The 25803-nt window shown below is 42.0% G+C and overlaps 1 protein-coding gene across 2 annotated transcripts in view; it reads right to left on the minus strand.

The window, feature by feature from the left end:
- Positions 1–955: 955 nt before the first annotated feature.
- The window catches only part of Mdfic2 (MyoD family inhibitor domain containing 2), a 109814-nt gene continuing 84966 nt past the window's right edge, over positions 956–25803 (minus strand). The window contains exons 3-5 of one of the 2 annotated variants that reach the window (XM_050149391.1): positions 22722–22732; positions 10850–11071; positions 956–1222 (exon numbers count right to left, since the gene is read on the minus strand). In XM_050149391.1, the coding sequence (XP_050005348.1) occupies positions 963–1222; positions 10850–11071; positions 22722–22732 (493 nt within the window). In that variant the 3' untranslated portion in view covers positions 956–962. The remainder of the gene's footprint in view (positions 1223–10849; positions 11072–22721; positions 22733–25803) is intronic. The other variant, XM_050149392.1, reaches the window with a different exon arrangement.

Below are 25803 nucleotides of genomic sequence, written 5' to 3' on the forward strand. Positions count from 1 at the left end.
TAAATGCTGCATTGGGACATGGGGGCTGAGCAAGTCCCTGCAGGTGTATTTATTTTAGGTGCCCATACCTGGGACTGTTTAGGAAAACTGAACTGATTTCCTTTTAATATCCTACTGCTTATTACACCTGACAATGAGGAAAGCAAAGAAGTGATTACCATAGGTCATAGTCCCAGAACATGCACATGGCTCCCATTTTTGCCTATTGTAATAAAGAAGCATCTTTATGTAACCAATTAGGAATATGCGTGACCCCTTAAGATGCAGCCACAGACATACAATGATACTGTCTAGAATTATAGGGCTCTCCTGAAGTCTCCCAGATTCAAGATTCATTGGAGAGGTTTCAAAGACATCTGCTTTAATTACAGGAACATGGTTTCTGATTCATTTAATTCCCTTTCCTACCTAAACTGTAGATATAAGTGAATTTTAAGAGACTGTATAAATAAATTTTTAATTACAAAATGATGTTACACAATACATTATTAATAATGACCAATAATGCATAATGTTTATGCATGAGTCCATCGTAGAGATAACTAATGCGTGTTGCGCCTACAAGAAAGCATAATTTTGTCCTGAATTCATGAATGAAGTTGGAGCCACAATGCAGATTGCCTAGTCAAGAGCGCAGTGTGGTGTGTAGCATGCTATTTAACAGTCGGGAAACATCTTGTACCTATGGCATTTAAAAGGTATTTGCCATTTGTTCATCATGTGGGTGATCGAGAATCCTATTTTGCAGCGAGCCGTGCGGTGGTGAAATTTGGAAGAAGATCGCTGAGTTGACAGTAGTAGCTTTCCCAGACAGGTGCAGCATAAAATGGCCTAGAGCATCCAAGAAACATGTATGGCCCTTGCATTTGGGCGCATGGAGCTCTTTTCTCAGATGCACTGTAATAGAATTCCCCACTGCGGCCAAAAGGACCGAGCGCCCGCGTGCTGCTCTCTCCTTGGCGCTAGCGGTAACAGATTTCTGATATCTCCATGGCCAGCTCCAGGCACTCACTGGTCTCATGGCAGGATTCAAAGAGACTGCAGTCCACGTCACAGGTCAGGTTGCAGTCATTGCGAGGATGGTTCTCGTCTGAGGCCGAGTAGTACCTGTGAGAGGGGCAGCACAGGTTGATGCAAACGGTTTCGCACGTGTCAGGGAGCATGAGGAGGCAGTCCAGGAATTGGCAAAAGAGACAGGTGAGGATCAGGGAGGCACACTCTTCTGTTTAAGGAAAGAGAAGATCAGTATATGTGAATCATTTAGAAAACGCAAGTAGTGTTTGAGGGGCTGCCATTGCTAAAACTGCCCTCGTCTGCTCTTTCTGACTGCGGGTTACGTATTCCCATTAGCTGATCAGAGTGTGCAACATAGGTGAACAATTAAAATAATAAGATATTTGATGGGGAAGCTGGAGGGACAGCCCCGTTGTTAAAGTGGCCACAGCATGAGCACGAGGATACAAGTTCCATCTCAGCACCTGCACACACGAACGTATACATACATGCACACCTGTGTGCCTGTGCACGCCATAAATTTACTGTGATTTGGTAAAAAAAAAAAAACTATAATAAAGATGGAAGAAAACACATCTAGGAGTGTCCGGCAAATATAGACAGATATGGGAATGTGTGCTTGGAGGCTACAAAGTCACCGTGTTATTGTGCATGTGTATATGCTTGTCTATGCGGGAAGCCAGAGGTTGATTGACACTGACTAGGATGTCTTCCTCAATTGTTTCTCCACTTTATTTTCTGAGCTGGCATCTCTCACTGAACCTGGAGATTTATATTTTGGTGAAATAGTGAGCCTCTGGGATCCATGTACCTCTGACTTTTGCTGGGTCTAGGGTTACAGGTGTGGCGCCATGCCTGACTTTTTTGCTTAGAATGGGGAATCTGAATCTGGTTCTTAGGCTTGTTCAGCAAGTACTTCACCCTCCTGGTGAGCTGACTCCCAGTCATGCTGGGTGTTGTGGACAGCTTGCCTGCTCCGCTTCTCCTCAGCCCCTATTCCCTTTTTAAGTAATCATGTTGTTAGCTTCCTGAGCATTCCCTATTGATTCTGCCTGATCAAGTTACTTAAAGTGTGCTGTCATTTTGTCCTGAACCTCTTGATTTCGTTTGCCTGTGAGGTGCTGGGAAGGCACTGGGTGAGCTACAGCAGGCCTTTCCCAAATGCACTGGCTCAGAAGCCGTTAGAGCCGGGGACAGGGGAGACCACAGATGTTTGACGGCTTGTCACCAGGCTTCAAGACACCTTCGATGTGGTCTCCCATAAATCTACCACACCCATATCCAAAGATGAGGAAAAAACATAGTTCCACACTTTATTGAAATGCTGTTTAAAATAAGCCCAGCTTTTTGAGTTGTGTTTTATTTTAATTCCCATCTCCATCTTCCTGTAGTCATGGAAAGCCTTGATTTCGTATTCGGCTTGTTTAAGTAGAGAACCTCGCCATCTCTTGCCTAAGAGGTTTTAAATCTTATCAGTTGCCTTTAAGAAAATTGGTTTAAAAATTTACTGTGAGGACTTGTTAAAAAATCTGGAAAGCATCTCTCAAGTATAGAAGGTAATTGGTAATTCCAGCCAAACAGCTGTGATGGGTTATAGATTATTATATATTTTTGCTCCATAAAGGGAGTTAGTTAGAATGATGTGGCAGTTCTCTTGTTAAAATTATACTTTGTGTGTGTGTGTTTTAGAAGTCTCAAAAATGTGAGAGGTTTTTTTCATAAAAGAGTAGGCAACAATTCATTTAATCCAATTAATAAATAATCTGAAGGCTGTTGATGATTGAATGTCACATTCCAGCGTGAGTTGGGAGAAATTTCTTCTCCAGATGGATTTACCAGTCTATAAAGTTTGGGTTTCATAAGAATCCATTGTTTCAATAAGCATGCTAATAATTTTGTGGTTTTCAGACTCTAGCCTATGACATCTGCATAGATATGCAGAATAGACTTCCAGCTCAGCACTAGATGAGCAGAGGCAGGAGAACCAGAAGTTCAAGGCCTGCCTTGAATACAGTCACATGCTCCGCCAGCCTGGCGTTTTCTTCTGACACAAGCGCTGGTAATTCATATGCAGGTCCTCATGCTTGCTTGGCAAGACCTTTCCAGACTGATCCACCTCCCAAGCATGGCCTTGTTCTCTAATTGTTCACAAACCAGGTGATTTCCGAGGGAAGGGAAAGCTTAGAAATAGGCTCTTAAAAAGAAGAGCAAATATTTTAAAGAATGCAAGTTTGCGCAGTTCAAAGTTCCAACATGAAATCTGAGTGTAGGAACACAGCAATCTTCTACCCTCCTGCTCTTCCCATATCCCCCTTCCTCTCTTCTCAGAATGGTGGTGGTTAACATGTGCGCACACACATGCACACGTCCACACACACACACACACCCCACAACTTTTACGATGACTTTAACTTCCATGCCTTAGCATTCATGGCACAGGTGCCTGCTCCCTACTGCCCCCTGCAGTGCACACACACTCATTTTCCTGCCAGGCTGGCTGTATTTTTACTCAGTACCAGCTTCTGGCATATGGCCAGTTCACTCATCTCTCGGAAGTCACCACAAACCACCCACAAAAACTCAGGAGTATGTTCGTAAGAGTTTCGGGACTCTGTTCCGCCAAGGCCTTTCTGAACCGTGAGTGTTGGTGGTCAAGGGTTGGGTAGCACACAACCTCATTCGATTTCCCCCATGCCAACTCTCTCTCTATCAGCTCCTGGCAGAGAAGTAATTCTCAGTAGAAAACACTCCAAGTAAATGCTATATACGATTCTTCGCCCTGGGGCCTTAAAAGTCTTACTTAGAGTTGTGACCCTACAAAAATGACCCCAGTGAATCCTGCATTTTATACACAAAACTAAAAGTTTGGGTTGGATGTGCGTAGAGCAGGGTACAAGGTGACTATAATGTTTAAAGTTGGTGATTCTTACTAGAGTATGAAAAGCCAGCTTATAAAACGGCTCTGTTTTCAGGAGGGCAGATGATCTTAGGCTTCTGCTGCGTTTACCAGTGTCACCTCCAGCTGGCAAACTCTGGAGGCCTCTGCTTCTGGTGTACACCATCGATTTTATTTACCCAAAGAGTTTGGGCTTAATCCTCTGGCTGAACTGGCATTTGTTTCCTCCCATCTTCTGTTTTACACTTGAGAATAGGCCCCCACCACACACCCCTGTTTTTAAGTCTGTCCCGTTTATTTGGTCATAAATGGCAGAGCCTCCTGCAGAAGAAAACCATGGTAACATTAATGAATTCCAAACAGATTTTTCTGAACTTTCAAGCGTGCACTGTGCTTTCCTGAAAGACATATAAAAGACCACTACACCAGCGGGCTGAACTTTTTTTTTTGGCTAGGGCCGATTTGCTTGCACAAAAGTCGTGTAAGCCATTCAGAGGAAATTTCACAACTGTTGGAAGAGTCCAGGACTTCCTGTTCTCCAGACTGAGCGTATTTTTCTTTCCTTGTAGCTTCCTGGGCTGCAGAATTTAATTAACATGATCTCTAGAGGCATAGCTCCAGACTAATGTCCCTTCTCCTGGCCAATTCAACAGAGCGCACTATGTACCCAGTGCCAAGGGTCAGCTCTTATGCTGGTCTTCCAAATAAACTGCTTCCTAAGGCCAGGCCCTATTTTGTACCTTCCTCTTGTGCATGCCACACACCTATTCCCTTCGCAGTTTGTGCTTGTAGTTGGCAGCACCATGATGAAGTCACTAGAAACCTGGGTTCATCGTTGGCCACTACTGTCTCGATGTAGTTACTAGTCGGTCTTGATTGCACACAGCCACCTGCAGAACCTCTTTTCTGGTTGTACCTTCACCAGCTCTGTTCAGGTACATATGCAGCCATAACCTCCCTCTGAAGACGGTCTGCCAGCACGTGTGCTGATTTCAAATCTGTGAACCCTTGTGACGCTTGAATTCCTGACTGAAAAGAACTTATTCTCCCTCTGCACCCTAACCCTTGCCTCAGCAAGAAGCTCCTACAAGCCTCCTGCTACCCTCTCTCACCCCTGGCCTTTTCTCATTCCTCATCCACTGTGCTAGTACCAGACTAGTTGAATCCTAGAATTCGAAATGGATCTATGGCCCAACAAATTCTCTTCTTTTGTCACCCTCTTGGTGGCAGCTTCACGCAACTCATGCTCAAACGAGCCGATTCTTTGCTTGAAACAGCTTCCCTCCAAACGACACTCTTGCTCAGACATGCACAGCCACCACACTCACTGTGTGCTCCCAGCGCTGCCCACAGGGCGAGCTTAGCTGGCCATCTCTCACTGAACCAATCAGAGCATGAGTCTAAGTTAAAAAGACCAAAGTGGAGAGGGTGTTGCTGAAGGGTGGTAGGACCCCATTTCTTTCCAGATCCCAAGTTTGTGCTTTGAATCCCCGTATTCCACATGTCTACCTCTCTCCTAAAGCCAATTCACAGCCCTCTGTGCCTCACATGAACCTCAGAAAGGCCTCGAGTAGACCCTGGATTGAGTACTCCTATCACCCCTGTTTCTAGATTTGGCCCGCAGACTCAGACTCAGGGAACTTAAAGTGCCATGATCCAGGAACCCCGGCAAGTGGGTTGGCGTTTATGTGAACTCAGGACTTTGCAGAGCTTTGAACTAGAGCTGGCAGTGCTCTTCCATGCTTCCACTTGCTTTCTGCCAGGTATGAGCATTTGGAGCTCCCAGTCCTTTTCTGATTCACAAGGCTGGCAGTGTAGATGGCCAAGTTATTTCCATGACTACTGGCTAGCTTCAGCCAATGGGAGGCATTCACAGCCTATGAGCTGGGGAAAAAGAAAGGAAAAAAAAGACTAAATGCAAAACCCCATTTTATATGTTATATATTGTCTATCATAATAACTCTCTCTCTCTCTCTCTCTCTCTCTCTCTCTCTCTCTCTCTCTCTCTCTCTCTCTCTCAACTATTTCTTCCTCACTCTTCCTCACTCTTCCCCTCTCCCTCTCCACACCTTTCTCTTCAGCCCTCCTCCCCAAGACTCTGAATAAAAACAGCCACCATCTAGTCCCAGTTAGTTGGTAGGGGTCTAGCATAGGGCCAGTATGTTGGTCTGGAGAGTCCAGGGCGGATAGGGCCATTTCGTGGTGTGGATTTCTGGGTTACCCAACTGTTTGCGGCACTAGCCTTTTCAACTCTCTCTGCACCTTTGCAACCCCTTTGCACAGGAAATCCCCTCTACTGAACCAGCTGGTACCCTGCCTTTGTCTCTCCTCACTAACTGTCAGAATACTGGTCTCTCCTCCTAAACCCGGAATAAAGGCAGTAGGAGATAATCCAAGACCCGCAGGCCAAGCTGCGAAGGCTGTGCTAAGCTGTGAGCAAGAAGCCTTGGCAAGTCCCTCTGAGCATTGTCTCGAGTCCCTTCTATCCCCTAGGGTACTTTCAAGCTGGAATGCACTAAGTGGCGACAGTCTAACAGCACCGAAGTATTCAGGCAGCTTCGAGGCGCTAAACATTCTGCTGGGGATTGGCTAATTAAGAGGGAGAATGTGTCTCATTAGAAAGGCTCATGTTTAATTAGAGTGGAAATGATAACAAAGGCAAGACGTTCCACATGTGTGCCCGGGTCAGCCTCATCACCATTTCTTGGCGTTACCCTCTCAACTTTATGTCCTTGCGTGAGAAGCATGGAGACCAGGGGCTTGCGTCCCTTGTTGCCATCGGCGGGCCCTAGGACATTTTTAACTTCAACCTCTTGCTCCGTTGTCAGTCATCAAACAAAGTGTCCCAAGTGTAGTTCTTATAGAAGTGATGCGGAGAAACAATAACCTCACCCATTACTCCCTTAGAACGAAGTAGGATGAGAAAAGGACCAGCTGATCTTGGCCCTCTGGCCCAGGGCCTTAGTATAAATAGCTCTGTTCTGTTACTGGCAGACTTGCAACCCAAGAACATCAGCTGACTCCTGAAGATTCCGGGTTCAAAAGCATAAAAACTGATTTCCACCCCCTGGCATGAAGTTCTTTATAAATACATGTCTGTAACGTCGAATGCGAATAAATAAAGTGTAACAGAATGCCTGTCTCCAGTCAGGCTCTCATCCCCGGTGCTATCAATCTGAACAGCTCCTTAAGTATGTCAAGATCTATTTAAGCTCAGACAAGCACAACTAACATCCACGTCACTCCTTTTAGAAGGAGAATGACTAGATTTGGGTGATACTTGGTAAATTTGTGCTTATGTTTTTTTCTGAGCCAATGAACTGAGATAATTATAAAATTGAAACACGTTATAAGGTGACACCACTGCATTTTAATTGTATGAAATTTACAGTGTAGAAAATGTAATCATTTTATTCAGTAGCCCATGGTGTAATTAAGACTATTCTTTGCAGGTATCTTGTATTTATGAGTTTCTCCTTCCACCTGCAGAAGATGTCTGAAATTCCAAATTATACACCAATTGGGCATATTTCCAGGGTCCAGCCTATTAGCTAAGGTGATGGGTCCCCCTGGCTTCCTTTCCCATGTGACGGGAGTAGAAGATTATGGACACGGGAGCAGGTGCATGCAGGATACCCGGGGTGTGTTTTCTGTTTCCTTCTGGAAAAGGATCACATGTGATGAACCGTAGCTACTGACACCATGCCGGAGAACAGCCTGGGAGGTTCAGTGAAGATCCTTTTAAGTTCCCATCAGAGCACACCCTGTGAACTCTGCTAATGGATGCAACACATTTTACAAAATACGCCTACGAGAGCCTTTCCCACCCTGTTTTAAGCGGAGGTGATGTGTACAGATATTAGTAATTGAGCATCCATTCCCATGCACTCATTTATACTTTTCAAAATAAATTAACCACGAACTGCATGAAATCGGACACAGTCTTCTCTGTTGCCTTTCTGTTTTTTTTTCTGTGCTCTGAACAGATACTTCAGTATTCATCTCGGTTTGAACAGTGACCCCACTGAACCCTTAAATTACTATCAAAACTTCCTGTTGATTTCCTTGCTGTTTAGGATGTTAGGATGAGTGGTTTTTTTTTTAAATTATGTTTTGTGAGTCTTAATGAGTCTTTTACTTCCTCTTTTATTCAGCCACCAAAAGCTCTAATCTCACCGGGGAGATTTATTTTTCCACAAAGAGAGCAAGGAAGGGTGGCCTATGACCTACATCTTCTCCTTAAAACCCAAGCCTTCTGGGTCCTACTGGTCTTAGTTACCTCTTGTGATAAACAGCTTCCTTCAAACATCTTCCTGAGCCCCCTGCCACAGGCTCTATATATCAGTTACCATTTAAACTGAGTGGTCATTTTCCCCTTTCCCTGGGGACAGGAGACAACTGATATCGGACTTCTCTTGGGGTACCCAACTGGACAGAGGGACATGCTCTGTGGGGGATATTATGTTTGTGGATGTGTATGACAGTTCCTAATTCTGGGGTATGCATTACCCTGACACATACAACGAGCAATCTCCCCACCTCCCCATAAAACCCATGGAAACACTCTGCTCTCAGATGCTTTCAGATGACCCCACCCCCGGCTTGTTTCCCTGCCTTCCCTCCGATTGGACCAAAGTTAAACTCAGTGGAAGCTTTAGTCAACAGATCAAAGTTGGCCCAAAGATGCGTGGAGAAGCCTTGTGTGCCAGAAAGTAAATAGAAGTCATTATCAATATTAAAATATTTAGAAGCTTCATATGATATTCTTATTCTCTACATAGTTTTAGATCACATCAAGACCAGGCAACTCAGCTGGGCAGAGTGGCACATGCCTTTAATCTTAGCACTTGGGAGGCAGAGGCAGGTGGATCTCTGTGAGTTTAAAGCCAGCCTGGTCTACAATATGAGTTCCAGAACATCCAGGACTATACAGTAAGACCCTGTTTCAATTAAAAAAAAAAAATCTAGCAAACCTAAACCTATTGTTTCTTCTGATTTGAATTAGGTGAAAGAAATGTCTCTCTCTCTCTCTCTCTCTCTCTCTCTCTCTCTCTCTCTCTCTCTCTCTCCATCCTCCCTCCCTCTTTCTCTGTAGACTGAATAAATGTAGTCATCCCTAGGAACATTATCCACCTCCCTTGAGACAAGGTCTCGCATTGTCTTGGAGCTATCAAGTGGCCTTGATTGGCTGAAGGTGAGCACAGGGTGCCCTTACCTCTGCCTCCTCAGTGCTGTTATTAGAAACCCACCCCTATGCTGCCTTCCTCCCATGAGTTCTGGAGATCTAGCCTTGGAACCTTGTGATTGAGAGAAAACACTTGACGGACTTGGCTGTCCTCTCAGAAGTGATGTTTAATGACTTTTAGCTGAGATATCCTTCGGTTTCCCACAGTCCTCACTATTCCCTGTTGTTTGCTTCCAGCTTCATTATAAGCATTCTTTCCTGGAATCCTAGCCAACCCCATGTCTCGTCTCTGCCTTTAAGTATCCATATCAACATTTGAATAAGACAGCGTGTCTACAGCAATGGTCCAAGTTTCCCTTTCCCCTCAAAAGCTGCAATCATAAGAAAAGCTGACGCGGAATTTCTGTGTGCCAGCTTCTGCAGTAGGTGCTTTGTGCACATATTCCCCCGGGGCCCCACTGGCCAGTGCCTTGTTGCTAACCCTGGTGTAGAATTAAGAGGCTGGGGTTGAGATGTTAAAACATAAAAGGCAAACCCCAAACCTGCCCCTTTTCAGATGAGACATGGGGTTGGCCCTTTTCAGCCAATGAACTTCAGAAGCAGCAGTTAAATCACTGTGATGATGAAGGGGCTTTTATACAAACTTTAACTTTTTCTCATTTTCAATAATAAAATATAAGATACAGATACGAAACCATACTTCTGAGAAGTCCCAGGGCCTTTTTTTTTTTTTTTTAAATGCAGCCACAGGTAGAGACTTGAGAATACTACAGAACTCTTGAGTGGCTCATGTTCCCTGGAGAGACAATTGCAAAGTTATTCTGAGTTAAACTTTATTTATTATGGCAGAAGATCCATGAGCTTGAACTTGACAGAGCTGATGGTTTAGCCCCAAATCAATCTGCAATGAGCGTTGTTGTACGTAGTATATGGGGTGTGCTGGTCTATGGCTGCACTTGATCGGAAGGCCTAGAAACTTAACTACCAGAGTCAACACTCGGCTAGAGATGGTCAATGTCAATAGATACCTTGATATTTTATATGATCCTTGTCATTTGTATTTGGGGTAGAGATTGTACGTGTGTGTGGCGGTCAGAGGTCAACCTTGAGAGTCGTTCCTCCAGTGCTATCTACCTTGGCTTTTGAGACAATGTGTCTCACTGGCCTAGAACTCACCAGGTAGGCTGGGCTGGCGTACTAGAGGGGTCCAAGGATCTGGCTGCTTCCACCTCCCTAGTGGTGGGATTAAGACCGCACCACCACTGCAAGCTCGTTTATGTGGGTTCTGGGGATTGAACTCAGGTCTCCATTCTTATCTAGCAAGCACGTTACCGACTGAGCCATCTCCCCACTCCGGCGTGTCCGTTTGTTTCTAGCATTTTATTATTTTTCCACTCTGTCCTCCCCTTGCCCCATATTCTTAGAGCCACGGGCAGAATGGTCTCATTTCGGAGAAGAGAAATTGTTCTTTGATTTTACTGGTTTTCCAGCCCTATCCGAGCACGCTGCTCTGGTCTGAGCTATTTAAAACACAGCCTCCAATTCCCAGGTCTGGGAGCAAACACTCTGGCAAGCACCTCCTAGTTACAAAGTGACCTTGACACATGTCATTCAGCGGGGTTTTCAAATCAAAATCATCCTATTTAATATTCATACAGACTTTTTTCTCTCTTTCTAACAGCATATGTAGTGATTTTACAAGGAGTGGGGTTGGGAGCTTTATTTAGAGATGGGCTGGAGTCTGAGAAACATACCATCAGCATCTCTCTGATGAACTGAAGTATTAGTTTGGAGGTAGGGAAATTTCGTTTGGCATTCTTCGAGGGAGGAGAGTGAAGTGCTCGATCCTGACAGGTTTTTCTCACTGGGGCTTTCCTGGACTGGTCCATCTGTGATACTGAATTCAGATACTGAATTTATAATGATAGTATTAATAGGTTTCTCTTCTCCGTGCTTTTCATTTGTGAGCTGCGTATCTAAAATGAGAAAAGAAAACACACATCACAAACTCACTGTGATCTTCGAAAGGACCCTTGCAGGAAAATTCACGTTTTACACTTTGAAAGAATACAGTCCTATGAAATGGAATAAAACATTATTGAGCAAGATTATTTTGAGATAGAATTGAAAAGTCCAATTACAAACTTTCATATACATTGTAAGGTTCATATTAATTTGTACCACATTTTTCTACTATCAGCTTTTAGGATGGGGAGTGGGCAAACCCAAGAATTCGTTTGTATGGATCAGCAAGGTGTCACTGTGGTTGTGTCAGCCCCGTGGTGTATGATGGACATGAGAAGCCAGGAGACTCTGAAACTCTCTGATGGTCTCCATAAAATCACTATTCATTGTTTTCTTGCTTCTTTATCTACAAACCTCACATTCCTTCTACTTAGGAGAAAAACAAGCCGTGTACAGATGAGCTGTCTACAAGGTGGATCCTTGCTGTCAGTAAAAGCTCCGAAACACACACCCTCTTTTCATAAATGGGATGTTTTGATCCAGGCAATCGCATTTTATGGGCATTTCAGGTGATAGCCTCTCTGGCTTTAGGGGTGTCTTCTGGAGAACATACCTTATAGCACAATTGATAAAAACCCAGAGCGGTTATTGGGGTTCAACCTGAAGGTCAGAAAAGCAAAACAGCCAGCCACTGGCTCTTCTCTCTACCTCAGTCTGAAATGGTGATCCTGCCTCCAGGAATCTCAGAATGAGACTGTGTCTGAAAGCTGTCTCCTCCCATTCTATATTCCTCTCTAGGGCTGGGATTAAAGGCATAATGCACCACTACCGCCCAGCTTCTGGGGCAAACTATTGTGGCTCCTGGGATTAAAGGTGTGTGTCACCACTGCCTGGTCTGTAAGACTGACCAGTGGGGCTGTTTTACTCTCTGATCTTCAGGCAGGCTTTATTTATTAAAATGTAAATGAAATATCACTATAATACCTTAGTGTATGAAATTAGTGGGATAATCAGGGGATTTTGGGGGAACTGCTGGCAATGTCCTGGTCAAGGCTCCAGGTTGAGGAGGCAAAGGGAAAGTGGAGAAGGCCCGTGAACTCATCTATGTAATGAAAGAGTTTGTTATGGAGCCAACAGCAGACTGAGCATTGGAATTCAGGGTGCCCGTCACAAACATCCCACACTAGCAAATGGGAGTCTGTAAAGAAGTAGAATTCAACCCTGCTATGTCAGAGAGAGGATGAGGCTGGAGGGCAACTTAATGTATAACATACCTACACCTGTAAGCAAAGCCCTGAGATGGAAAAAGAAGAAACACCGGAATACATTCACAAACATGCCACCAGGTGGATCTCCGGGACACCTTCAGGTGGCACTATTGAGAAACAGAAAATGTGTTCTAGGAATCTCATTCCTATAGCAAGCCTACGATTGGGCTGACTCAACAGTGCTCAGGAGGGAACGAGAAGGAGATAGACATGATTTGCTAAGACAATTCACTTCCAGGTAGGAAATCCTCTCTTCCTAAGTCCACATCTATTACCTGTTTCAAAACTGCCTTTTCCTTTCTGGAAAAGCAATGTTTGCTTGGCCCTACCTTTGAGGAATGTGATTCCCTGAAGCTTCTACAAAATCCAGTAAGATGGGAAATCTGATGTTTCTGAACTGTTCAAAAGCTCAGATATGGTTGTCCCCAGCAGACCAATTGACTCATCATTATCCCTTGGGGACTTCACTGAAATTTCTCAGATGATCGCTACATTCGGACAACCCTGAGGATTCTAAGGAGTTCTTCTCTGGGGAGGGGAGGAAATAGAAAGAACACCCGACAGACTTGTCAATCAGTGCTCTCAAAACCCACCAGAGATGGTCTCTCTCTGAAGGCTTGAGCTGGAAGCAGACCAAACAGTCTGCCACACACAGTCATCCTGGGCCATTTTTGTTTCCTTCCGATTTTCCAAACAGCCTTGGTTTTTGACAATGTTTAATTTTTATTCCCTTTCCCATATGCTGCTGGCTTTAAATCTCTTGGTGGTGGTTTAATCCACCCTAAAAAAGATTGGCAGAAGTAGGGATTCGGGAAAAACATCTATTGTTGACAGCAATTAATGTAGTATTGAACACTGAATGTGGAAATAGAATTGGCACCGCACGTTGGCAAACTCTAGGCTTCCTCTAACTCAAGAAGCACTCGCCATGTTAATAGCACAATGATGGTGGTGATGATGGTCATGGTGAAAAGGAGGCTTTATTCTCCTTACTGGGAATGAGGGCATCCAAAAACCAGTTGTTTACCCACTGAGTTGGCTATTCAAATACTGCCTTCAATTGCTTAGCAGTGCCCAGATTTTGAGCCAGACAATGGATATACAAATGAGTGTTCTCCTCATCTTCTACTCAGGAGATACCAGTTACACTTTGCCTCCCCAAGCTATGATGATAAAAAAAACATCATTGTTCCCCTTACCAGATTTCTCTCCTGGGACAATGTTTCCCAGGTTAAAGGCCACTGCTTTGTGCACAAACACGTGTGTATTAGTGCCTGCTTTATCCATCAGGCATTAAGATCTATGTTATTATTTATATACCCTGCCTTGTTAAAATGCCCAGCTGAAAAAGTCTAGGAGAAAGCCACACTATTGGCTTTTTTTATGACATGAGAAAAGTAGCAGTTAGTATTAGTAGGTGAATCATTGGAGTTAGAATTGAAATCGGTCTATGAATAAGAACACTCCAGCTTAGAACCTTTACTTAGGTAAGTTTCCCAAATATTTCTCTGTAGTCAACTGAGCTCAATCTAGGGCAGAAGTTCTCAACCTGTGGATCGCAACCCCTTTGGGGGTCACGTATCAGATGTTTACATTGTGATTCATAACTGTAGCAACATTATAGTTATGAAGTGGTAAAGAAATAATTTTATGATTGGGGATCACGACAACATGAACGGTATTAAAGGGTCACAGCAGTAGGAAGTTTGAGAACCACTGCTGTCGAGACCCCCAAATCTTTGTTTTTATTGTTGTTTTTTATAAATATTATATATGTCTCTAGTGAATCCTTTACCTCTATCTTAAGTAGCTGTCTTTTAGTGTTGTACTCCACATCAACAATATCCTCTGTACCCTAAAACTTGAGATGTATTAACACCCTAAAGCCAGTCTTGCAAATAACTCAATTTGACAGACCTTCTTTCTCTGCACGCTGAAGTACGACTGATTTCTTGCACACTTGAGGTACTGCCTGTTCAGCTACAGCTACCGTGTCTTGTCCATACAAAGGCAGCTCAGAAAGGAGCTGGTAGCAAACCAGGATGACTATAGAGACTGCAGCAGCTCTTTGCTTAACAGAATTCGGTAACAATCAGTTCAAATTATCACGCACAGTCAGACCGCATGTAATTGGAATCGCTTTTGCACAAAGTAATTCGGTAACAACCAAAACGAAGAGTTGGATAGCGGTAACTGGAATGTAAAACATGCAGAGAGTACAGTTTACAGCCAAGTGGTATATGATTCTCTTTTTAATTTTGCGACAACTTTTTTAAGTACAGCATTTTTTTAAGTATAGCATTTTGAATGTAAGTGGTTTGCTACATTAAGCAACCATTTGGAGCACACCAGGTTTGCACAGGGAGGATTTTATGGAGAATTTAAACTGCCATTCATAAAGTTATTTTAACTCTAGATCTCTGTTTATATTTTTTATTTTTTTAATTCCCCAGTGGGAACTATCTGATGCTCATTAAAAAATCATCTGACACACACACGATTCAGAGCCCGGTCTGTTCAACCCAGAATTCTGACATCTGAAGTGAGTCACATTTTTTTTTTTTTTGGGTGAATGTTACTGACAGCTTCTATTTTTTTATAGCTTGAATGCTAACAATAATTCCCCCAGATTCCTTCCTTTACAGTGTTATTTGACATTGTCTCCAAAGTATTAAAAAGCAGCATGGGCTAAAAGAGGAACATAGGGAAAAGTGGCATCATATCCTCTCACGGGATGGTATTTTAGAATTAAATAAAGAACCTAGGAAGCTATATTTGGGATGTTATACATAGTTCTTGACATTAACACAGAGAAAATAATTTTTTCCACCTCAAAAATATAAACCAAAATGGGGACAAAAATTAGGAGCTTCCCTAAAGTTCTTAGAAAAAAAAATTAAAGTGTGTCTTGAAAGTCAGTGTAATAGAAAAATTCCTGTTTGGGTTAGGAGCAATTGCAAGAACCAGTGGGCATAAACTAAGCAACAGGAAGACAGACAGTTAATTAATTTTTTATTACCGCTGAGCAAATGTTATTAATTTAATTCAATTAACATTTATTGAGCACCCACATGCAATAGATGAATCATTGTGACAGCAGCTATTCATTTATTTACTTTACGTTATTAAGGAAACATTTCAATGGTTTCAATTTTGCTCACTAAATGTGACTTGATAATTTTTGTGACCATATATTCTCTAAGTCTGCAATAAAATTGCTAGAGATGTGAGTTACGTCTCTTCCTGCCTGGAGTCTCAGTCTGTTCTTGTTCACAGCTTTTTCTTTTCGTCTTTCCTGTTTCCTTCTCCTCTCTCCCCGCCTTTTCTCTCTGCCTCTTCTTTTTTCTATTTATTTCTCCGATTTACCATCCTTGTCTCATTTATTCATTTCCTTTTACTTCCAGATCTGCATTTATTCCTTAGACTCGATCCCCCTCCCTCCCTCCTTCCTTCCTCCCTCTTCTTCCCTCCACCCTCCCTCCCTCCCTCCCTCCCTCCCTCCCTCCCTCCCTCTCTCCCTCCCTTTTTCCCTCTCTTACTCCCTCCTTCTCCCCCCTCCCTCTTTCCTCCTGCCCTTCCTTTCTCCCTCTTTCTCCCTTCATCCTTCCTTCCATTTCTTTCTCCCTCCCTTCCACTCTTCCTTTCCCCTCACTTCCTCCCTCCTCTTCTTTCCCTTTTCCTTCTTTCTAAGGTAGGATTTGTCCACTCTCATAACCTAGGGGTTGGTTTTGTGGAGCCTACTTCTAAATCTACCCTGCCAGCCAGTTTCCACCCAGCCAGGCTGCTTTTGCTGAGTGTAAATTCTGTCCCAGTCGTGTGTTCCTAGCTGGAGAATCCAGAGAAAACGACAGTGTATCAGTTCCTTAAATGCCCGTGGTCACCACAAATCACACTCTCAAGATGGCAACTGACTCTCGGATATTTTATTTATGTTCCCAGCCACATCTTTACAATTTGATGTCCCATTTTTACCAAGCCCTTTGTTTCATCGAGGTAGGTAATTCAACCTACCCCAGAAAGTTCATGGCTCGATTGCTTTTCCTTGTATGGTCATTGTTCCGGATATTTAGCTCAAAAACTATTCTTTGCCTGGTCCCATTGTTCCATTGATGATTTAGAAATTCTCGTTCATTCTTCTTTCAGAAAAGCTCTCAAGTCCATGCCGACCTTTTCATCCCCACCACCACTTGCACCTTCCAGTCTGGATTATCTTTAAGTGGCTGTATATTTTGCTTGTGGGGGTCTAAGAAAGGAACTTGCAAACATCAAGCAGATGTTCTATCACTAAGCTGTATTTCCAGTCCTTGATTTTCTTTGTACAGAGTTCACTGTGTATGTACTTCAGAGTGGCGCTGAACTGGCCATTTTTATGCCTCTGTTTGCCGGATGTGGAAATTTCGGGTGTGAATTACCATACGTGGCTGAAGAAAGTGTACATGCTATTATCAAAGTAATGTTTTAACCTCTGCTTTCTGAGCATAATATTTATTAAAAGAAAAAGACCACAAAGCAAGGTAACCCCCTTCCACACACAGAAGAGCTAATACGGCTTGCTGTTACCTGAATAACTGTCCATTCTCAGTCTCAATTGACTTCCTCATTATGTGGTCAAGTTGCCTTTTGAAACAGGCAGGACCTTACTAACATTTTAATGTGAGTGACCAACTCCTGAAGCCTCTCTGAGAATTTTAAGAGAAGCCTTTAAGGGAGACTGATTTTAATTTTATTTCCAGATCAAAACACTTAAAGTGTGCATTTCCGATGCACGGACCATTTTTTAAGCTGTAACTGAATTATATTTTCCCTTGGACTTGAGCTACCGCATAGAATTTAGTAGTGTAATTATCTGTGGGGGAAATCAGATCAAGGTAGATGCGTGACATTTCAAGGTATAAGCCACCAAACCGTTCACAAATTATTGTGGCTAGGGAAAGTAGTTCATCGAAGTGACCCTGTAGAAGAAAAGTTAATTTAACTGGGCACTGTGGTGCATGTCTTATAAACTCTGAATGTGGGAGGCAATGCAAGAAGAGCATGTGTTAAAAAACACCCTCACAACCCGGTCTCCAACCTACTAACCAACCAACCAATATAGAAGTATATAACATATATATGTTGTATTTTTTATGTAATCTTATATATTTATGTTCTCATGCATGTGAAGGATTTTATAATGTCTGCATTAATGTTGGAATTTGCAGGTCATTGTTAGACTATATGGTTATATCAATATATTTATCTTCTTGTGCATATGAAGAATTTTTTAATGTCTACACTACTGTTGGAATTTGGGGGCATTTGTTAGACCATATGATTATTTTCTGCAGCTTGGTCATTAAAATATATGATAAGCAAAATATGAGAAGTCACAGAACAAGATCAAACTTGATAACATTATTAGAGTCTGAAGGTATGTATTTCTACATTTACATTTTCTTTGGGTACCCACAAAACTTGAGACAGGGTCTCTCCCTGTAGCCTAGCCTGGCCTGAGATCTAGACTCGATTAGCCCCAACCTCCCTAGAAGCTGGGATTACAAGTGCGTGCCAACACACATGACATTCTTATTTTCATACTGAAAAACAGAAAAAATTTATAGAGAACAAAGCAAAATAAATAAAAGCCAAATAAAATAAAATAAAAGATGCCACCTTTCATTCCCCCATGTTAATAGAAGCTGATGGACATTCAGAGAGGGTACATTTTCAAGAAAAAGCTATTTTTGGTTTTGATTGTGGAACTGAGGGACAAGAAGCTTCCTATGGAAGCCTCAGCCATTTGAAGTGAATAGGAGTGAGCAATTATTTGACAGGTTGTTGGCTGCTAGATTGGATAAGGCAAAGCCTTGGCTTCAGCCAATCTAACTTTGGGGCAGAATAAGGGAGACGTGTGTAACTGACTTTTTTTTTTTCTCTGTAATTTTCTCATGGCCTTTAAAGACTTTGCAGTAAAAACAGCGGTTTTATATATTGTGGCTTTGGTTTGACTTCCGCAGTGACTCAACCCCAGAGACATACGATGAAATGTTTATCAAGAGCCCTGACAAGATGACATTATAAGTCTTTTCAACCAGCCTTAGTGAATCTTGTTGAAAATGTGAGGGAAAAAAACACAAGTGTATTATTTCCCCAGAAATAATAACAGTGACTGTTCAAGGTGAAAGGGATTAAGAGTAGAAAGAGATGAACGGAGAAGGTTGTGATGGACCCTACCTAGGCTCTCGCAACAACTTTCGGTTTTGTTGTTGTCCGTGGCTTCTTTTCTTTTTCTAACCACCTAACCGCCGTGGAAAATTCCCTTGGTTTTCTGCTCACTGCCACGCATTGCCCTGCAGGCAGACCTTGGCTACCTGCTGTACTTTTATAGGCAGGTTCTGAGCCGGTAACAAGGAGCAGTGCCGACCAAAGAGGCGTTTGAATCTTCTTCCGACGTGAAAACAGTTTGCAATTATGAGTCCCCATTTCATTTTTATGCACTTACTTTCAGTTTAATGCTTTAAAGAAGTATCTCAGGAAATAAAGATGATGTTACCCAAGGAAAAAAAAATAGGGAGCAGCTTTTATAGTTCCGTGTGCTGGGTGGCTAATGAGTTTAGGGCTCTGAAAAGACAAATTAAGCCAATCAGGCTATAAACTCAAGTATGAGCTGTGTATCACATACAGCTGGGCTTTCACTATTAGCGTTGGATATAAATGCTAAGCACTCACGCTGTCCCGAGAGCATCCTCTACTGTGTGAAAGCTGTGTCAGCTTATTTCTCCCAAGACCTTGATGGTGGGTTCAGCTTTGTCAGGTACACTATCACAGGTCCAGCCCACAGAGGTCTGGCAGAGGGCTGTCGCTGCATGCTGCATGCGGGTGAGGGGGCAGGTGAAGGTGCTAGTGTATCCTCCCAGGGACACAGCTACTGAAAGGCGGAGCTGCAGCAGGCACCTCTCTGTGCCTCCAGGCCCTACAGTCATCCAGCCCTGCTCTCCAAGCTACAGTTCCCAGACACGATGACGGGAAGGTGGATTGTTTTGCAGAAGGACTCTTTTGGCCCCTGCTGACTCTTCAGTGTAGCTGATCTTGCTGATAGGTAATTAGGATACACCTTAGAAGTCTGTTGGTGGCGAGCTGGGTAACTGATGATTGGCTTTTGCAAACTCAAGCCTAGTTCGGGAAGCTGCCGACATCTGCTGTCCAGCCCCTATGGAAATTCTAAGAAGCTGGAATCCTCACTGTAGTTCTTTCTGAGTTTCTAGTCCTCTGACTATCATAGATGCTTCCTCTTCCTTTTCGGCGGTGATTCCCGAGGGATGCAGACTCCTCTCATATTGAGTGTCCCAGCACAATGTCTGGCGGAAAGCAAGTGTCACCAGATTTTCAGATGACAAAAGCAAAGTGGGTCTCTGAACTTTCAGGGGACAATGGCTTCATCCCTAGGAGAAGCATTCTGAACTCACCCCCTCGTCTTTGTCTTTTGCTCTTAGTATCCGTGCTGATCGTTGTTGTGTTCATATATTATTTTGGGGCTAAAATGCATTCCGATTTGTACTTTTAACTCAAAGCAAAATTTGTATTGGTATTTAAAAATGTAAGAATATAGGAAGACACAAAGACAATAAAATGCTCTCTGACGCTTCCCATTTCATATCTGTTGTTGCTCTTGGTTTCCCCAGGTTGGAAATACCTTGTGGTTATATATACATATGCATGTGAATGCTTACTTATACATTAATTAGATTTTAAATACATGCTGTATTTTCAAATTTTTACATATTAGAATTCCTGCTATATTTTACCTGGTAAAGATCATTATATGTTAATTAGATCATAATTGCAATACTAATATATTAATATCTATTTGAAGAGCCAGTTGGTATTATATTTTCTGACTTAAATTAACATATGGATATAAATAAAAATTCATTCTTCTAAGAGTCTCGTCTAAAGACTCAACTCATGCTCCAGGCCTGTGATAGGTTCTACAGATAGCATTCATCCCCAGCTTCCCCATGATTGCACTGGCACACTGCTACAGAGAACATAGCTAAGTGACCTGTCAGTGATAGAGCTGGGCTTTTACCAAGGGAAGCCAGGCTACAAGTCGAGCCTCCTAACAAATGTGTTAGACTGTCTGTCTCAGCCAACATTCAACGGATATATATTTTAACATTATTGAATATGGTATTCAAGTTAGCACTGTTCTACAGTCACTTCCCTATACCCTGAAGATTACTGAAACAACTCAAGTCTTTGCTCAACTGTCACCTCCTCAAAGCATCCTTCCATTTTGTCCAGTTGGAGTCAGATCTTGACTTCACACCCCCTCAAGGGTCTTCTGGAAATATATGCTTTGATTGTGGTGACCAGGATGGGCCTCACTGGCCTTCCATGGTTAAAAGTCAGGGAGGCTGTCAAACAGAGCACTGTGCATCGAAGCTACCTCTAATTTTCACCCCAAACCTACAGAATGCGACTTTAGGATTATGATAATGTCAAGGCTGGAAGACTCTTGTAGGAAGAATTCAGTAGAGCTTGCAATCAGCAATTTTTATTGTGTCGGTGTTTGATTTTCCACATTGGCTTATTTGTTTACTTGAGATGGGATGCATATCTTTCCACACTTCAGATGCCATCTTTCTGAGACTCTGTCTTTTAACTAATTACTACATCCTAGAAAAGCACCTAGGAATGTTGCAGGGAGGGGCCGCTTGTTGGTCCTGGCCACCCAGCTAGCTTAGCCTCGAAATAACCACACAGAAACTGTGTTAATTAAGTCACTGCTTGGCTTATTAGCATGTCTACCTGCAGCCAGCCAGGGATCTATGGCATCCCTCTGGACTCTGCTTTCTTCTTCCGAGTATTTCATTTAATTTCCCCCACCTACCTAAGTTCTGCCCTATCAAGGGCCCCAAACAGTTTCTTTGTTAACCAATGAAAGCAACAGAGAGACGGAAGGATCTCCTACACCATAGGAAGCAGAGAGTACCCACAGAATGGGGAACAAAGACTGCATACTGTTGCTAGTGTGGCATGCCAGGTACTGTCAATGCTCCGTCCAGTGAAATGTGGGTTGTTTCTATTTTTGCTGTTATAAATACTCTTGAAATAAATGTCATACATGTGAGTTTGGTCTCATATTTGTTAGTTTTTATAGTTTGAGACTATAGGAAAAGATTGATGTAATTTGCTTTCCAGAAAAATCAGTCCATTTTGACTCACACCAAGAATAAAAGAGAAGAATTTCTCTCTTGTTCTGTAGCCAATTCTAGATTTTACCATTACAATAATTTATTTTTATCAATTTGAAGGGAACTTGGATTTGAGTGCACACTTTCCAGCAGCTGAATAAACAGTCTTGTACTGCTACAAGGTTTGGGAAGGATTTTTTTCATGCCCACTGCTTTTCTGGGGATTTTTTTCTACTACAACTAGATCCTAGGTAATTTAGAAAATTATCAATTACATGGGATTGGGCATTAAAAAATACTCATTATGTATTTATAGATCAATAAATTTTTGTTTTAAGTATTTATTGAATGGGTGCTAATTGGACTCTTTAAATGAAATCCTGATTCTTTGGAAGTGACAGACATAGCCCTTGAAGGTTTGGATGGTTTCTATTGATTTCTGGGCATTTACGGACTCATCATCCATCTAAGTCAGGCTTATATAAGCATTACGTACGTATAAGGTCTACACAGTGGCCCTTGGGACTCTGGAAGCCAAGCCACACTGGCAAAAGATAAAGAGATAGGAAAGAGAGAAGCAAACCACAAGCTCAGTCATATCTTCTGCACCTGCTCTGCATCCAGGCAAGCTACTGAATCTATGAAGAGGCCCAACAGAAAGTTTAAAACTTATATTCTTTTTAAAATTCATTTTTATTTTATGTGCATTGGTGTTTTGCCTATATATATGACTGTGTAAGGGTGCTGGATTCCCTGGAACCAGAGTTGTAGACAATTGTGAGCTGCCATGTGGATGCTGAGAATTGAACCTATACTCTCTGGAAGAGCAGCCACTGCTCTTAAGCTCTGAGCCATCTCTGCAGCCCCAAGACCTATATTCTTAATGACCTTCCTGGTATAAATTTTCCCAGTAGTCTCCAAAGTGGCAAAAGTGTGCCTATGGGGAGGCACAAGTCTATCTAATGAAGATGGAGCATGACTTCCTATATATGTATATTTATTTTATATAGTAAATCTATGCATACCTTCTGGTATATTCAAGTTAAAATGGTGGTGTCTGCATCTATAGATTTTTTCTCTCTCTCCTTCTCTCTCTGTATGTGTATACATAGGTATTTCATAGACTTGGTATCTATCCCATCCCCTGGTATTTTTCCACTGAAGATTTACAAGCTTCCCAGCAAAAAGTTTGGAGACCGCTGCCCTAAGTAAAAGACCAAGGTCACCCCTTTAAATTCTCTCCTACCTAAGGAATTTTCTTGTGCTTTCTTTGGGTGCCCAGGGTGTGGTTGCTGGAACGCGGACAGCCACAGCAGCTGCAGTAGTGGCCTGGGTAGACTTTTCCTCTGAGTTTCTATAGTGGTAACAGGATTAACAGGCTCTATTCTGGAAGAACTTGGGTGGCATAACACCTCCCAGCAGAACTATTCCTGACAGGGATGTGCAGATGGAAATGCATATTTATGTCACTTAAAGCCTACAAGAGACACAAGGATTTGAGCTATAACAATAAATAGAAAAAATCTTCAGCATTTTTTGGTAACCCATACTCAAGTGCACTGAGTGTGCTTGGTGAAAGACCTACAGTCTGCTCTTTGTCCAAGCACAAAATATTCAGCATTCAAGCACGTTGAGGTGAACCCCTCTTCTGCATAGATTTTGGAGTGTTAATCACAAGGTTAGTCTAAAATTTCAGGTCTTAAAAATAACAGGACAGTTTTGTAAAGTGTTTGGGTCATTTCAGTTGGAGGGGGGATCTACTTTTAAATAGAATGTCTACTTGTTCTATTTATTAATTATGACAGGTTTCTGGAAATTCTTTCCATAGCCCACGTAGTCATTGTAATAACAAGTTGAAGGTACTATCTAGGAGTCTTTGATATAGTTTCTCCTGTTCTTATTTCAAAACACTTGGGAAAAGAAGAATATGCGCATACATAAGATATAGAATGAACAACCCAGGTAAAGATTCACACAAAATTATCAGTCCGTTGGAACTGAAAAAAAATTGTCAATCTGGCACTTGTACTAGCTCTAGAAAGAGTAAGAAAAAGTCACGTGTTCTTTGCTTGCCCTATCAGGAGTCATAGTTTGGCTCAGTCAGCTGGGTGGCCATCTCCCCCCTTTCATAAAAAGAGATGTCACTTCTTAATATGTCCAAGAGAAATCCCAACCTGGAGATTGTTTGTCATAGCTGAAAGATGGAATTTTCTCAGAATTATGCATAGTTCCCACTAGAATACAAGTAAGAAGTTTAAAAAGAAAAGAGGATTAGTTAACCATGATATAATGGAAATGAAGCATAATGAAGATAGATCCAGAGGGACATTCTTGAAATAAGGAAGATGCAAAGAGGGCAGAGGTCTAATTGCAGAATTAAAATCTGCTTTAGAGTTAGTAAAACAAATGACAGCAAAACAAAACAAAAAACAACCAAAACCAACACTACAGAAGATAGTAGCAGTAACATAGATATCAAATATTAAAAACAAAAAAATCTCCCATAGAGTAAAAATAAAAGACAAGGAATTAAAACTGATAGGGTGAAGGCAATGTTTGGCAGGGAGGTCACATCTTACAGATCCCATCTGAGAGAGAGAAAGAGTGATCTGAAGTAATCAAAGCTATCTGAACATCAGCTTTGTTCAAAGATGACCATGAAGTATTTACCTTTGAGTAATATCTTTAAAACGTGCACCCCAATGCATAAAGTTTAGTAAAATAATACCCGTAATCCAAGAGAATATTTTGAATTATAAAAGTACATTTAAAAAATTTAAAGCAAGCAGCCAAGGGAAAAACACTAGACTGTATAAGAAAAAAATGGTCCTCAAATCATTTTTATACAATACCCAGAAATCAGCAAGGTAAAATATTGGGTTTTTGGAAGAAGATAACATTTCATTAGTTTATCCTTGATCAGATTATCATTTCTGTGAATAAGTATAGTAATTTCATCCTATGCTTCCAGAAAAAAATTTTCCACCATCATAAGCACGTTTATTTTTAAAAGCATATTTATTTTACTTTTATTTATGTTTGTGTGTCTCTTTATGTGTATGCACATCTTTGTGCAGGTGCCCATAAAGGCCAGTAGAGGGCATCAGATCCCCTGGAACTGAGTTATAGGTGGCCATAAGCTCAAGAACATGGGTGTTGGGAACAGAATTCAGATCCTCTGCCAGAAGCAATTGTAATGTCTGAGCAATTCTTCCAGCCCCATAAGCATGTTTCTTGAAAAGATTATTTAAATTATTTCCAGTGATAGAACACCTAGGAAGTTATGTTTCCTAGTAACATCAGAAGCTATATCCATAATGTCTCTCCAACATGATTGCCAAAATGTGAACCGAACAAGGACACCAATGAACATGCCACAGTGGATGGAGAAAAACCCATGAGGCTTCAGTCCTACACAAGAACTACAAAGCAACTGAGGAGACCTGGGACCAGGGAGAGGTGTCCTTCCCAAGAAAAGACCACACCAATTGGTTGTCCATTGCCAAACACATCTGAAAGCAGACATACAGGTAACATTATACAGACTGGGCAGATAATATTTAGGAATGTGTAAGTATATACAACACACACATTTGTATGTATATATGTATATATTGTATATATATATATATATACACAATAACAGCTAATGAAAAAAGAGGCCATAAATTTGAAGGAGAGCAGAGAAAGGTATACATATGGGAGGATATGGATAGAAGAAAGGATTTATAAGTTTTGTAATTATAATCTCAAAAGTAAAATTTAAAAAAATGAAGTAGCTATGACAAGAAGGAAACCATCAGTTGGTACAAGCTGAACATAAAGATTCTAAGACAAATCTCAACACACACCTTCACCATGACTAAGCTCAGCTCTGGATTCTGGAAGCACACAGAGGTCTGGAACTAGGATGGTGTGTGGGCGTAATAACTAAACATACTCCCGAATTAGTTTTTATTCTTCTGTGTAGAAGTAGCCTAGAAACCATAAGCTGAAAGAGCGCTCTACCGCAAACCTGTTTTCTGCATTATTCAAATGCTGCCAGGCATGTTTAATATGTTTTTACTTCTCCATTTTTGGAAGTCTCCAATTTCCTCTTTTAAAAATTTGTATTATTTTACGTGCACAAGTGTTTTGCCTACATGTATGTATGTATACCATGTGCATGCCTGCTCCCCACAGAGGCCAGAAGAGGGTGTCAGATCCCCTGGAACTGGAGTTGTATATGTCTTTGAGCCACCACGTAGGTGCTGGGAAGGGAACTCAGGACATCTGCAAAAGCAGCCAGTGCTTTTAATT

This window comes from Alexandromys fortis, unplaced genomic scaffold (assembly GCF_014885135.2).
Source record: "Alexandromys fortis isolate MF-2015 unplaced genomic scaffold, M_Fortis_MF-2015_v1.1 scaffold_48, whole genome shotgun sequence".
Lineage (NCBI taxonomy): Eukaryota > Metazoa > Chordata > Mammalia > Rodentia > Cricetidae > Alexandromys > Alexandromys fortis.